Genomic DNA, 12,511 nt, shown 5'->3' with positions numbered 1-12,511 from the left:
CTTCTAGACAGTCGCATGTTCTAGTTTAACATCAAAATTCAGAAATATAGGAGATAAAAAGGTTCTTAGTAAAAAAAAAAAAATCTCGGGGCGCCTGGATGGCTCAGTGGGTAAAAACCTGACAGAGAAAGAGAAACAGCGTCTCGGCTCAGGTCATGATCTCTCTGGGTCCTGGGATCGAGCCCCGCGTCGGGCTTTTGCTCAGCAAGGGGCCTGCTTCCTCCCTCTCTCTCTGCCTGTGTCTCTGCCTACTTGTGATCTCTGTCTGTCAATTAAATAAAATCTTAAAAAAATCTCAACAATAGTACCTTTCTTAGATAATGATAGAAAAATCCCTTGAATTTTGAGAAAGAATATTTAGCCTTAAATTATTGTGGCTAGTATCTGGCTACAATGTCTTTGTCTCTCTTACTTTGGAACATTTGTCTCAGGGGCACCTAGGTGGCTCAGTCGTTCAGTGTCTGTCTTCGGCTTGGGTCATGATCCCAGGATTCTGGAGTTGAGCCTCATGCCGGGCTCCCTGCTCAGCAGAAAGCCTGCTTCTCCCTCTCCCACTCCCCCTGCTTGTGTTCCTGCTCTTGCTGTCTCTCTTTCTCTGTCAGGTAAATAAATAAAATCTTTTTTAAAAAAGAAAATAAAATAGTATACAGCTGGAATAAAAAAAAAAATCTCCTCTGAGGATATTTGTTTCAGATCAGCTTCATTTTTTTGCATGGATTATCCTAGAGAATATTCTAGTGAGTTTAATCTATCCTTGATATATTTGGATTTATTTCTATGATCTTATTTTATATTTTGTTCCATCTGACCTGGGTTCTTCTCATTCTATTTTTTTTTTTTAATCGTGTACTAGTGTTATAATCTATTGAGTATCAAGTTCATGTGCCATACAACTGACCCATTTAGAGTATACATTTTTTTTTTTTAGCATAGTAACATAGTTCCACAATGAATTTTACAACACGTTCAGCACCCTAGGAAAGATCCTCATGCCCATTAGCATTTAGCCCTCATGTTCCCTCAAACCTCCCAGCCCTAGGCATCCACTAATCTGTTTTCTATCTACAGACTTACCTAATCTTGACATTTACAATAATGGAATTATATAGTGTATGTGATCTTTTGTGATTGGCCTCTTTCACTCAACATAGTATTTTCAAGGTTCGGACATGTTATAGCAGGTTGTAAAACTTCATTCCTTTTATTGACGAATGATTATTCCATTGTTTGGATACCAGAGTTAATTTGTCCATTCAATGGTTGATGGACATTTGAGATTTTTCTCCATTTTAGTTATTACAAACAATGCTGCTGTGAACATTCCTATACATATTTTATTTTTTTTTTATTTTTTTTTTTAAGATTTATTTATTTGACAGAGAGAAATCACAAGTAGACAGAGAGGCAGCCAGAGAGAGAGAGAGAGAGGGAAGCAGGCTCCCTGCTGAGCAGAGAGCCCGATGCGGGACTCGATCCCAGGACCCTGAGATCATGACCTGAGCCGAAGGCAGCGGCTTAATCCACTGAGCCACCCAGGCGCCCCCCTATACATATTTTAAAGTGGACATTTGTTTTCATTTCCCTTGGGTATACCTAAGAGTGAAATTTCTGAATCACATGGTATTTCTCAGTGTTTAATTTTTCGAGGAACTGACAAAACTAGTTTCCAAAGCAGCTGCTCCATTTTATATTCTCATCAGCAATATTATGTGGGTTTTAATTTTCCATATCCTCAGCAACACTTGTCTTTATTGATCTTTTTGTTTATAGCCATCCTGGTTGTGTAAAGTGGTTGTTCATTGTGGTTTTGATTTGAATTTCTCTAGTAACTAATGATGCTGAGTATTTTTTTATGTGCTTGTTGGTCATTTGAGCTGTTCTATGGAGAAATGTGTATTCTAATTGTTTGCTCATTTTAAAAAAACAGGTCATTTGTCTTTATACTGAGTTGTGAGTTCTTTATATACTCTAGATACAAGCTCCTTATCAGATCTATGATTTGCAAATATTTTCTTCCACCCATGGAATCATGCCTGTAAATTACTTGGCAAAATGATTCACTGTTGTGGCACAGTAAATGTTAAGATACTATTACTGTGATGATATCCTAGGTCCAGACATCAAAAATTCATCCATAGATACTTAGAATCCATTATCATGTGTTTGACATGTTATGTGTGGTTGTTATACTCAAATTAGTATATGCATAGGTGGATTTGTGAGTGACTGATGAATCCGTAGAATTAAGAATTCTACTTTTAGGGGCGCCTGGATGACTCAATGGGTTAAGCTGCTGCCTTCGGCTCAGGTCATGATCTCAGGATCCTGGGATCGTGTCCGTCATGATCTCAGGATCCTGGGATCGAGTCCCGTATCGGGCTCTCTGCTCAGCAGGGAGCCTGCTTCCTCCTCTCTCTCTGCCTGCCTCTCTGCCTACTTGTAATCTCTCTCTGTTGAATAAATAAATAAAATCTTAAAAAAAAAAAAAAAAAAGAATTCTACTTTTAGCTTTCCAGTAGGAACTCAGGTGCAACCAGCAAACCAGAAAAAAATTTGTCTATTTTGAAATTGCAGTTTACTTCTATATAGGCAGTTTTTCTATCAGAAGATCAGATTTTACCCATTTACTGAGCAACAACTAAATACCAGATGTATTATTAGTAAAAGGTGAAAGATTTATATGATATGAAGAGAAACCAGATTGTGAAATGCCAGATGTATTAGAATCCTTTAAAATGTATGTTATTTGGGGCACCTGGATAGCTCAGTTGGTTAAGCCTCCGAATCTTGGTTTCAGCTGAGGTCATGAGATCGGCCCCACTGTCAAGCCCCCCACAGAGAGTGGAGCCTGCTTAAAATTCTCTCCCTGTCCCTCTCCCATCTACCCTCTTCCCACACATATGTGCTCTCTCTCTCTCAAAAAAAAAAAAAAAAAGAAAAGAAAAGAAAAGAAAAAGAAAAACATACTTTATTCACTTGCTATAATCCAAGGCAGAAAGAATTTAAATAATTTAAATTTGCTCAAATCCATACTGTAACTGTTAGGGATTTATAGGGAATTATAGGGAAATGGTAGGAACTGTGAGGAATTTGAACTCTTCTCTCATTCCAAATCACTTACCTTTGTATTCCTAGCACCTCTCTTTCAACTTGGGGAACTTTAAAAATTATCAGTGCCTATGCCACACTTCAAGCCATTTAAAGCAATTTCTAGAAGTGAAACCTAAGCATCAGTATTTTTAAAACTCCTTAGGTGATTATTGTTACATGGATTGAGAACTATTGATCTGTTCAATGCCAGAAGAGAATAGATTACTGTTCAATAAATATTTAGCTGTTGAAAGAATACCTAATGGTGCAGTTGCTTCATTGTAATTCCCATATTATAGTCAACCTAGAGTGCTTTTGTATTAACTTAAGTCTTTAAAAGGGGCTCTGTATTATAACTTCGTGTATATTCTCCATTTGCCTCCACGGCATATATAGGAAGATATCTGGCAGGAGGTAAAGTTTTGTTGCTGACAGAATTCTGAATTCTCTCCATTACTGAGGAGAATAGATATGGAAATAAGGTAAGTGTCAGGCTTCCTTTCTTGTATTTCATCCAAGGTTGAAGACAGAAGTTGTAAACAGACATTTACTGGTTATTTTTGTTTTAGAGTAATTTTTAAAAAATAATTTATGGTTCAAAAATCAAAAGATAGAAAGGGATGTACATTGGAAATTGTCCCTCCCATCTCCCAGTCATCGTTCCCCTTCCAGGATATATCAAATGTTATATTATAATTCTTTCAGAGATATTCTAACCATATATAAGCAATTATATTTACACATACTTCCTGTTTTTACCCAAATAGTAGTATGGTGCATTGTTTGTTTGTTTACTTAACAGTGTATCTTATCCATATACGAAGAATATTATCAGCATATAATTGCTTCCATCTTTTTGTAACTAAATATTATTTCTCTATATACCACAACTTATTTTCATCTATTACCTGTTGCTGTATATTTAAGTTGTTTCTAATCTTTCTCTATTACAAACAGTGCTACATTAAATAGATAAGTCATTTCATTTCTGCATGAGCATATCTTTGGATAAATTCCTAGAAGGTCAAGGCATTGCCAGTATGCCTTTTATGAAGCTTGTATATTGATGGGTTGGAAATAATGAAAAAGCATGAAATAATGTGCGATATTAAAAGTATAAAGAAGGAATAGTGAACAAAAATGATTATTGCAGGAATGATATTAAAATGGCTTGAGAGGATAGGAATGAACCGATAGCCAAGAACAAGAAGAGAGAACTAGCAGGTTCTGTGGTGTGTATACATGGGATATATTTGTGATTAAAATATACTAATGAGTTTTCTAAAATCCTGACATTTTTACTCTTATATCTTGAACTTTTAAAAACACATCTTTACGTGATGGTTTCTGTATGAGAACTCCTCACTCTTAAAGAGAAAATACCCTTCCAATTTTCATTTCATATTTACATTTAGCATTTGTTGATCAAGATTTTATCTTTTCATGTGTAACTATTTTTTACTTAAACTCTCTTTCCCTCTCTCTCTCTTTTTTTCCCCCTTAGCCCTGGAAGAAAGCGAGACTTCTCCCCTGTTTCTTGGAGTCAGTACTTTGAGTCCATGGAAGATGTAGAAGTAGAGAATGAAACTGGCAAGGATATATCCTTTGCAAAATGGCTTATTCTTTAGCAAGCTTATAATGCTGTCTAAGAAGACACGTTAATAGTTTCTAAAGTGTTCTTTAGTCCTGTTGCTTATTTCATTTTTATTCCCCACCTGTAATTGTACAGCATGGAATTTAACCTGTAAGTCTATGCCAGTATCATATTGGGACATAATTGTCTAATGCATGGGGAAAGGATTAAGAATTAAGTTCCTGACACTGATATATATCTTAAGGGCCCAGGGGAAGGTTTCATGAATCAGATGAGTTGAATCAGTTTAGCATCTAGAAACCAGGGACTGTAGGTCTTCGTTAGGGCAAAGGGATTTTTTTTTTTTTTTTTTTTTTTTTTTTTTGTCCCCATTGAAAAAGTGGTAATACTGGCTCCATGCTTCAAAACGGGTTTGGTGTTTCAGAAACTTCTATTTAAGTATCTCTTAAGTTTGGAAGTCTGCAGCTCTATATAGAGTCTGGTACTGCCTGAGTTTTCTAATCAGTATTATTACGTTTAAATAATAAATCAAAAACTTCAGTGAGCAAAAGCTTAGATACATTATCTTTAACTATTCATACACTTTCCGAGTTTATAAGAGTGGCTCAGAGGGTCCCGTCCTCCTACTTCTGCATGGAGGAGGCCATTCTGCCCTATCCTGGGCTGTGTTCACGGTAAGTAAGTAGCTAATAAAAGAAGTTGATGTTAGCACAATCATTGTTTACTTCTGGCTGAATCTGACTAACCTAACTCTTCCTTCTGTGTTTACTCGTATAGCTTGATATAAGAAAGTTAGAGGTGTGAGTTGATTGTGAATATTTTTCATGATAGGCCCAAGATCACCTGTTCTTTACTCTAGGGTAAGCTTTAATCCATTAGTTCTTCAAACATTTTATAAAATGTTCTATATATATTGCATTGGGATGAGGGAGATGGGATTTGCTCCTGGTCAAATGTGGGGGTCTGTATCTAAGTAATCTAAATAATAGGTAAACAGAAATATTCTATTCAGGTGCTTTAGGTAGAGATAATATCTATCCTTTATTTCCCTCATAGATCCTAGCATAGTACTTTATACATGGAGATGCTCCATAAATATTTGGAATTTTTTTTTCTTTTTTAAAATAATGCTTTATGTATATATGTATATCTATTTTTTTTTAAGATTTTATTTATTTATTTGACAGAGAGAAATCACAAGTAGATGGAGAGGCAGGCAGAGAGAGAGAGGGAAGCAGGCTCCCTGCTGAGCAGAGAGCCCGATGCGGGACTCGATCCCAGGACCCTGAGATCATGACCTGAGCCGAAGGCAGCGGCTTAACCCACTGAGCCACCCAGGTGCCCCTGTATATCTATTTTTTAAATTTATTTTTTATTTCTATTTTTTAAGATTTTTATTTATTTATTTGACAGAGAGAGACACAGCAAGAGAGGTAACACAAGCAGAGGGAGTAAGAGAGGGAGAAGCAGGCTTCCTGCCAAGCAGGGGGCCCAATGCAGGGCTTGATCCCAGGACCCTGGGATCATGAGCTGAGGTGAAGAGAGACATTTAATGACTGAGCCACCCAAGTGCCCCAATAATGCTTTATATTTTAATTATATTAAAATAGATCATTAAAGCTACTGGGAGGTAAACGATATTTGGTTGAAGATACCCTTGTCTAGAATAGAGGATGTATGTCTCTGTGAATGCTACCAGTTCTAGATCTTCCTGATTTTCTTGACTCTGTACAAGGAGAGGTGCTGCTAAGGAACATAGTAGCATTATTTCTATTTTTCTTCTGGTTTCTATCAGGGAGATGTACATACTTCCTCTATTTACCTGTAGGGAGTCTAAGGGACAGAAAAATGGGAGCAAGGGGGAATGCAGTTCTGGGTAACGAGAGCTAGATGGCTATGAAATTGAGGAGGGCCCTGAATATACCATTATGTTCCTGGCAGCAGGATTATTGGGAATAGTTCTCGACACATAAGCACTTAATCATCTGTTATTAAATTACTAAATGATTTGATTCCTATCTTGTTTGCTACTTCCTTTCTCTTATTTTAGAACGTAGCTGTTTGATTTGGCTCTAAGTGCCAGGCTCTTTAATCTCCCTACACCTGTGTCATCCAACAGAAATATAACGCAAACCATGTATGTAAATTTTTGCCGCATATGTGATTTTTAAATCTAGTAGAGACATAAAATAGGTTAAAAAAAGTGAAATTGTTTTTAATAGTATATATCTTATTTAACCTATTGTACCTGTGGTATTATCATTTTAATAAGTAATCAGTATAAAAATTAGTACTGAGATATTTTACCTTATTTTTTATACTGTCTTTGAAATTCAGTAAGGCACTTATAACATGTCTCATTTTGGACTAGCCACATTTCACATTTTAGTAGCATTGCTTTGATAATTTACATTCCTCAACTAGGTAACTAGATTGTGAGGTGAAGACCATGGCTTAGTTATGCCTGGCACTTAATTGTATGCTCAAGGAATGTTTCTTGAATGAATGAGTAATAGCATCACATGCCTGTTCCTAATAGTAACTGTATTCCAGTTCCCCTGAACCAATAGAACAATACATGTAAGCCTTTACTCTCCAAATAAAGTCTTCTTATACTTCAAGATTTCTTTGAAAATTATGTAAAATAGTGGAATATGAAAACTGTCAATTTTAAAGTCATGTACAACTATTATAATAAGTGATTTGTTAACATATATTGATATTAAATAAATTTTTTTCATAAAAAGATAAAATAACATGGAAAGTGAATGGCATAGAGGAGGTGATTGATAAATAGCTGCTGACATTATATGTGTTAGTGCAGAGGAAATCTCTAGTTCTTTTTTTACCAAAGTATAGTCTACAAATTACAAGTTCCATGAGATATTAATGAAATAAGGTTTTTATGATTAAATGAGTTTAAGAAATATAACATATAATATCTTCCTCTGATTTCTGTCAGAATTTCACTATATATCAGTATGTTATTAAGGTCTTTAGGATGTTCTTCTAAATAAATCTATTTCATTTCACTTGTGTCTTCCAAATGTATTTGACCACCCAATTCCCTTTTTCTAAAACATCTATTAGCATCCCGTACTTTGTGAAAGTCTTTTATACATAGGTCATTATGTCCCAATTGTTATCTGGTTTACTTGTATAATCAAGGAAATTCCTTACCACTGAGCTTAATATTAATAGCTTGGACTTTTGCTGGTTAAATTTACCTGCCCTTTTTTGTTGTTGTTACTCCTGACAGTATACCAGCCCACTAAATGAGTTTATATGTGACAGTACTTTGGAGATAAAAATGGTTATGTAAAAATTAGTGCTCTGGCAATTGACTTGACTCCAGAGCTCATATTTTTGTAAATACTAGAACATGATTGAGAAGGCAGCCATCGCAAACAGCAGGAATAAGCCCAAGCACCTAATGATCCTGAGAGGCAGAATTACTCTCAGACATCCACCCACATATTAACTGGTAAAATACTATAGTAAATTAGAAACAAAAAGGTACTAGTGTAGCCAGAGGACAAGTATACTGACAGCAAAAGGAAAAGATGAACAACTGTGGTTGATATTTATGTTGCTAGATCGTGAGATTCCCTGACAGCAGAAACTGTGCTTATTCACTCTTAATATGACAACACACCGGGCCTGTCCTGGAGTTGGTGCTCAATAGTTATTCCTTGAAGAAGTTAAAACAATTAAGAAAAGGATAAATTTGGGGCGCCTGGGTGGCTCAGTGGGTTAAGCCACTGCCTTCGGCTCAGGTCATGATCTCAGGGTCCTGGGATCGAGTCCCACATCGGGCTCTCTGCTCAGCGGGGAGCCTGCTTCCCTCTCTCTCTCTCTGCCTGCCTCTCCGACTACTTGTGATTTCTCTCTGTCAAATAAATAAATAAAATCTTAAAAAAAAAAAAAAAAGTGGGACGCCTGGGTGGCTCAGTTGGTTGAGCAGCTGCCTTCGGCTCAGGTCATGATCCCTGCGTCCTGGGATCGAGTCCCACATCGGGCTCCTTGCTCCACGGGGAGCCTGCTTCTCCCTCTGACTCTGCCTGCCACTATGTCTGCCTGTGCTCGCTCTCGCTCTCTCTCTCTGACTAAATAAATTAAAAAAAAAGAAAAGAAAAAGAAAAGGGTAAATTTTATTCATTGTGTCCTATTTGAGAAAGTAAATCATTCTAAAGTTTTGATCAAATGTCAGTAAGTCATTTTTACATATGGCTGATACCAAAAGATAGAACATGGTTAGAAAAATCCCAGACACAGGATATGCAAGACCAAAGGACATGAAGACACAGTTCATGGAGAACGTACAGACATGAGAAAATTCATCCTCACTAGTAATCAGATATGATTCACATAGGAGGTATCATTTTTTTAGATATCAAATTAATATTTTCCAAAAACTATTCTTAGTGTTGGCAAAGGCATTAGAAAACAAATATTTTCAAACATTGGGACTAGAAATCACATCTTCCAACTCCTACTTCACTGTTCTTTTCTTTAGTGTCAGATAGAGCTCTCTTGGGAAGTAATTTAGCACTTTGAATTATCAGTATTTATATCATTTGAAATAGAGGTTGTACTTCTAGGAATCTATCTGTTCTAAGGAAATAATACCAAATTGTGAAAAGCTATTTAAAATTAGCAATCCTAGTGTCCAACTGGACAACCTAGAAGAAAGGGTTAAATTCCTAGAAACATACAGTCTTCCAAAAGTGAAACAGGGGAAATAGAAAATCTGAATAAACTAATCACAAGAAACAAATTTGAATCAGTAATCAAAAAACTACAAAAAAAATGGGGTGGCTAGGGGTTATGCCTGGGTGGCTCAGTCATTAAGCATCTGCCTTCAGCTCAGGTCAAGATCCCAGGGTCCTGGGATGGAGCCCTGCATCGGGCTCCCTGCTCAGTGGGAAGCCTGCTTCTCCCTCTCCGACTCCCCCTGCTTTTGTTCTCTCTCTTGCTGTGTCTCTTTCTGTCAAATAAAAAAATAAAATCTTAAAAAAAAACCAGGGTGGCTGGATGGATCACTCACTTGAGCATCTGACTCTTGGTTTCCGCTCAGGTCATGATCTCATGTATCATGAAATCAAGCCCCACAATGGGCTTCACTCTCAGTGGGGAAACTGCTTGAAGATTCTCTCCCTCTTCCCCTCCCTGTGCACACACTCGCTCTCTCCCTTTCTCTCATTAAAATAAATAAATCTTGGCGAGGGAAACAAAAGCAAAAATGAACTATTGAGACTTCATCAAGATAAAAAGCTTTTGTACAGCAAAGGAAACAGTCAACACAACTAAAAAGCCTACAGAATGAGAAAAGATACTTGCAAATGATGTATCAGATTAGGGGCTGGTATCCAAAATCTATAAAGAACTCATCAAAATCAACACCCCCCCCCAAAAAAAAATCTAGTCAAGAAATGAACAGAAGGCAGGAACTTCTCCAAAGAAGACATACAAGTGACTAACAGACACATGAAAAAATGCTCAGCATCATTCAGCATCTGGGAAATACAAATCAGAACTACAATGAGAGTCACTAAGATTAACAACTCAGGAAACAACAGATGTGGAGGATGCAGAGAAAGGGGAACCCTCTCCTGAGTGACTGGTGTAGCCACTCTAGAAAACAGGATGGAGGTTTCTCAAGACATTAAAAATAGAGCTACGCTATGGCCCAGCAATTGCACTACTAGGTCTTAATCCAAAGGATACAAACAGTGATTCAGAGGGGCACATGCACCCCAATTTTAATAGCAGCAGTGTACACAATAGCCAAACTATCGAAAGAACCCAGATGTCCATCAATAGATGAATTGATAAAGAAGATGCGTGTGTGCGTACACACACACACATACACACACACGAATATTACTCAGCCAGCAAAAAGAATGAAATCTTGTTTTGTAAGTCTGTTTCTACTTCTATTACTCTAATGAATACATTTAAAGAGAATAATTATTATGGACATGCTCTAACACTTTTTCGTTATTTATACAACATGTTACACTCTGAATTTACTTTGTTCTTTCATTGTTTTCTAATTTTTGTTTGCCACACTAGGATGTAAACATTATGAGAGCAAGGACATTGCCCATCTTTTTCATACTGTAACCACATGATTAATTGGTGCCAGATTTTTAAAAGATGTAGTATAGAAAGATTTATTAAATAAGTGAATGGAAAATCTGTTTTTAGCATTATTGTCTTGTTTAATGACAGGCAGATCATAAATTACTGCTTTCAAGATAAAGTTGGGATTGACAATTACTCCTTTCAAAAAACTCCCTTTTTAAAATGTAGAGTAATAAAGCAAATTTGACAATATCTTTGCCACTTAATTTTTTAAAAGATTTTTTATTTTATTTATTAGAGCGTGAGGAGGGGGATGGGCAGAGGCAGAGGGACAAGCAGACTTCCCATTGAGCAGGGAGCCCAGTGTGGGGCTCGGTCCCAGGACCCTGAGATCATGACTTGAGCCGAAGGCAGACTCTTTACAGACTGAACCACACAGGTGCACTTAATTGTATTTCCAGAGTATAGATTTGTTTTTGGCCTTGAAGGCTCTACCACCATTGTAATGTGTTAAATAACCCTTGTAAATTAGCTTTCAGGAACAAATAGCAAAGTGTAGTAGGATTTCAGTCTGCTATTCTCTTTAAAGGTATTCATTGGAGTAATAGAAATAGAAAAGACTCGCTTTTCTAGCTGATTCCTAAAATTTTTATTTACTTATTTTAAGTAATTTCTACCTACTGTAGGGTTTGAACTCACAATCCCAAGATCAAGAGTTGCATGTTCCTCCAACTGAGCCAACCAGGGCACCTCTAGCTGATTTTTAAAATGTGATTTAGGGGCGCCTGGGTGGCTCAGTGGGTTAAGCCGCTGCCTTCGGCTCAGGTCATGATCTCGGGGTCCCGGGATCGAGTCCCGCATCGGGCTCTCTGCTCAGTGGGGAGCCTGCTTCCTCCTCTCTCTCTCTGCCTGCCTCTCTGCCTACTTGTAATCTCTCTCTGTTAAATAAATAAATAAAATATTTTTTTTAATGTGATTTGATACACTGACACTGAACTATTGGAAAAATAATTAATCCCATCTACAATAGCAAATAAATAAAACACTTAGGAATAAATTTAAGCAAAGAGGTGAAAGATCTGTACAGTGAAAATTATAAGACAATGATGAAAGAAATTGAAGACACAAATGGAAAGGTACCCCATGTTCATGGATCAGAAGAATTAATATTATTAAAATGTTCATACTACCCAAAGCCATCTACAGATTCAATGTAATACCTATCAAAATCCCAAAGACATTTTCCACAGAAATAGAAGAAAAATTTTCTAAAAGTTGTGTGGAACAGGAAAAAATACTGAATAGCCAAAACAATCAAGAAAGAAGAGGCCAGGCATTATAATTCCTGATGTCATATTTGCATCCAAAGCTATAGTAATTAAAACAGTATGGTACTAGCTTAAAAATAGACACATAGGCCAATGGGACAGAACCAAGACCTCAGGAATAAAGCCATGCATACTTGATTAACTAGTATTTGACAGGGGAGCCAAGAAGACTCAATGGAGGAAGGATAGTCTCCTCAATAAGTGGTGTTGGGAAAGCTGGATAACCACATGCAGAATAAAATTGGACTCCTATCTTACATTACTCACAAAAATTTAACTTGAAATGGATTAAAGATTTAAATATAAGACCTGAACCTCTAAAACTACTAGAAGAAAACATGGGGAGACAGCCCTTTGACGTTGGTCTTGGCAATGATTTTTTGGGTATGACACCAAAAGAATAAGCAACAAA

The 12,511-nt window shown here is 36.7% G+C and overlaps 1 protein-coding gene across 2 annotated transcripts in view; it reads left to right on the top strand.

The window, feature by feature from the left end:
* PPME1 (protein phosphatase methylesterase 1) overlaps nucleotides 1-12,511 on the top strand; it is a 64,988-nt gene that overhangs the window by 18,195 nt on the left and 34,282 nt on the right. The window contains exons 2-3 of one of the 2 annotated variants that reach the window (XM_082749761.1): nucleotides 4,595-4,688; nucleotides 5,266-5,358. In XM_082749761.1, the coding sequence (XP_082605887.1) occupies nucleotides 4,595-4,688; nucleotides 5,266-5,358 (187 nt within the window). Of the gene's footprint in view, nucleotides 1-4,594; nucleotides 4,690-5,265; nucleotides 5,359-12,511 lie in introns of both variants that reach the window. The other variant, XM_082749762.1, reaches the window with a different exon arrangement.

The sequence above is a fragment of the Mustela nivalis genome (genome assembly GCF_964662115.1).
Source record: "Mustela nivalis genome assembly, chromosome: 9".
NCBI classification, from domain to species: domain Eukaryota; kingdom Metazoa; phylum Chordata; class Mammalia; order Carnivora; family Mustelidae; genus Mustela; species Mustela nivalis.
Note: the sequence above shows the minus strand (reverse complement) of the source record. Positions and strands in the feature narration are given on the sequence as shown.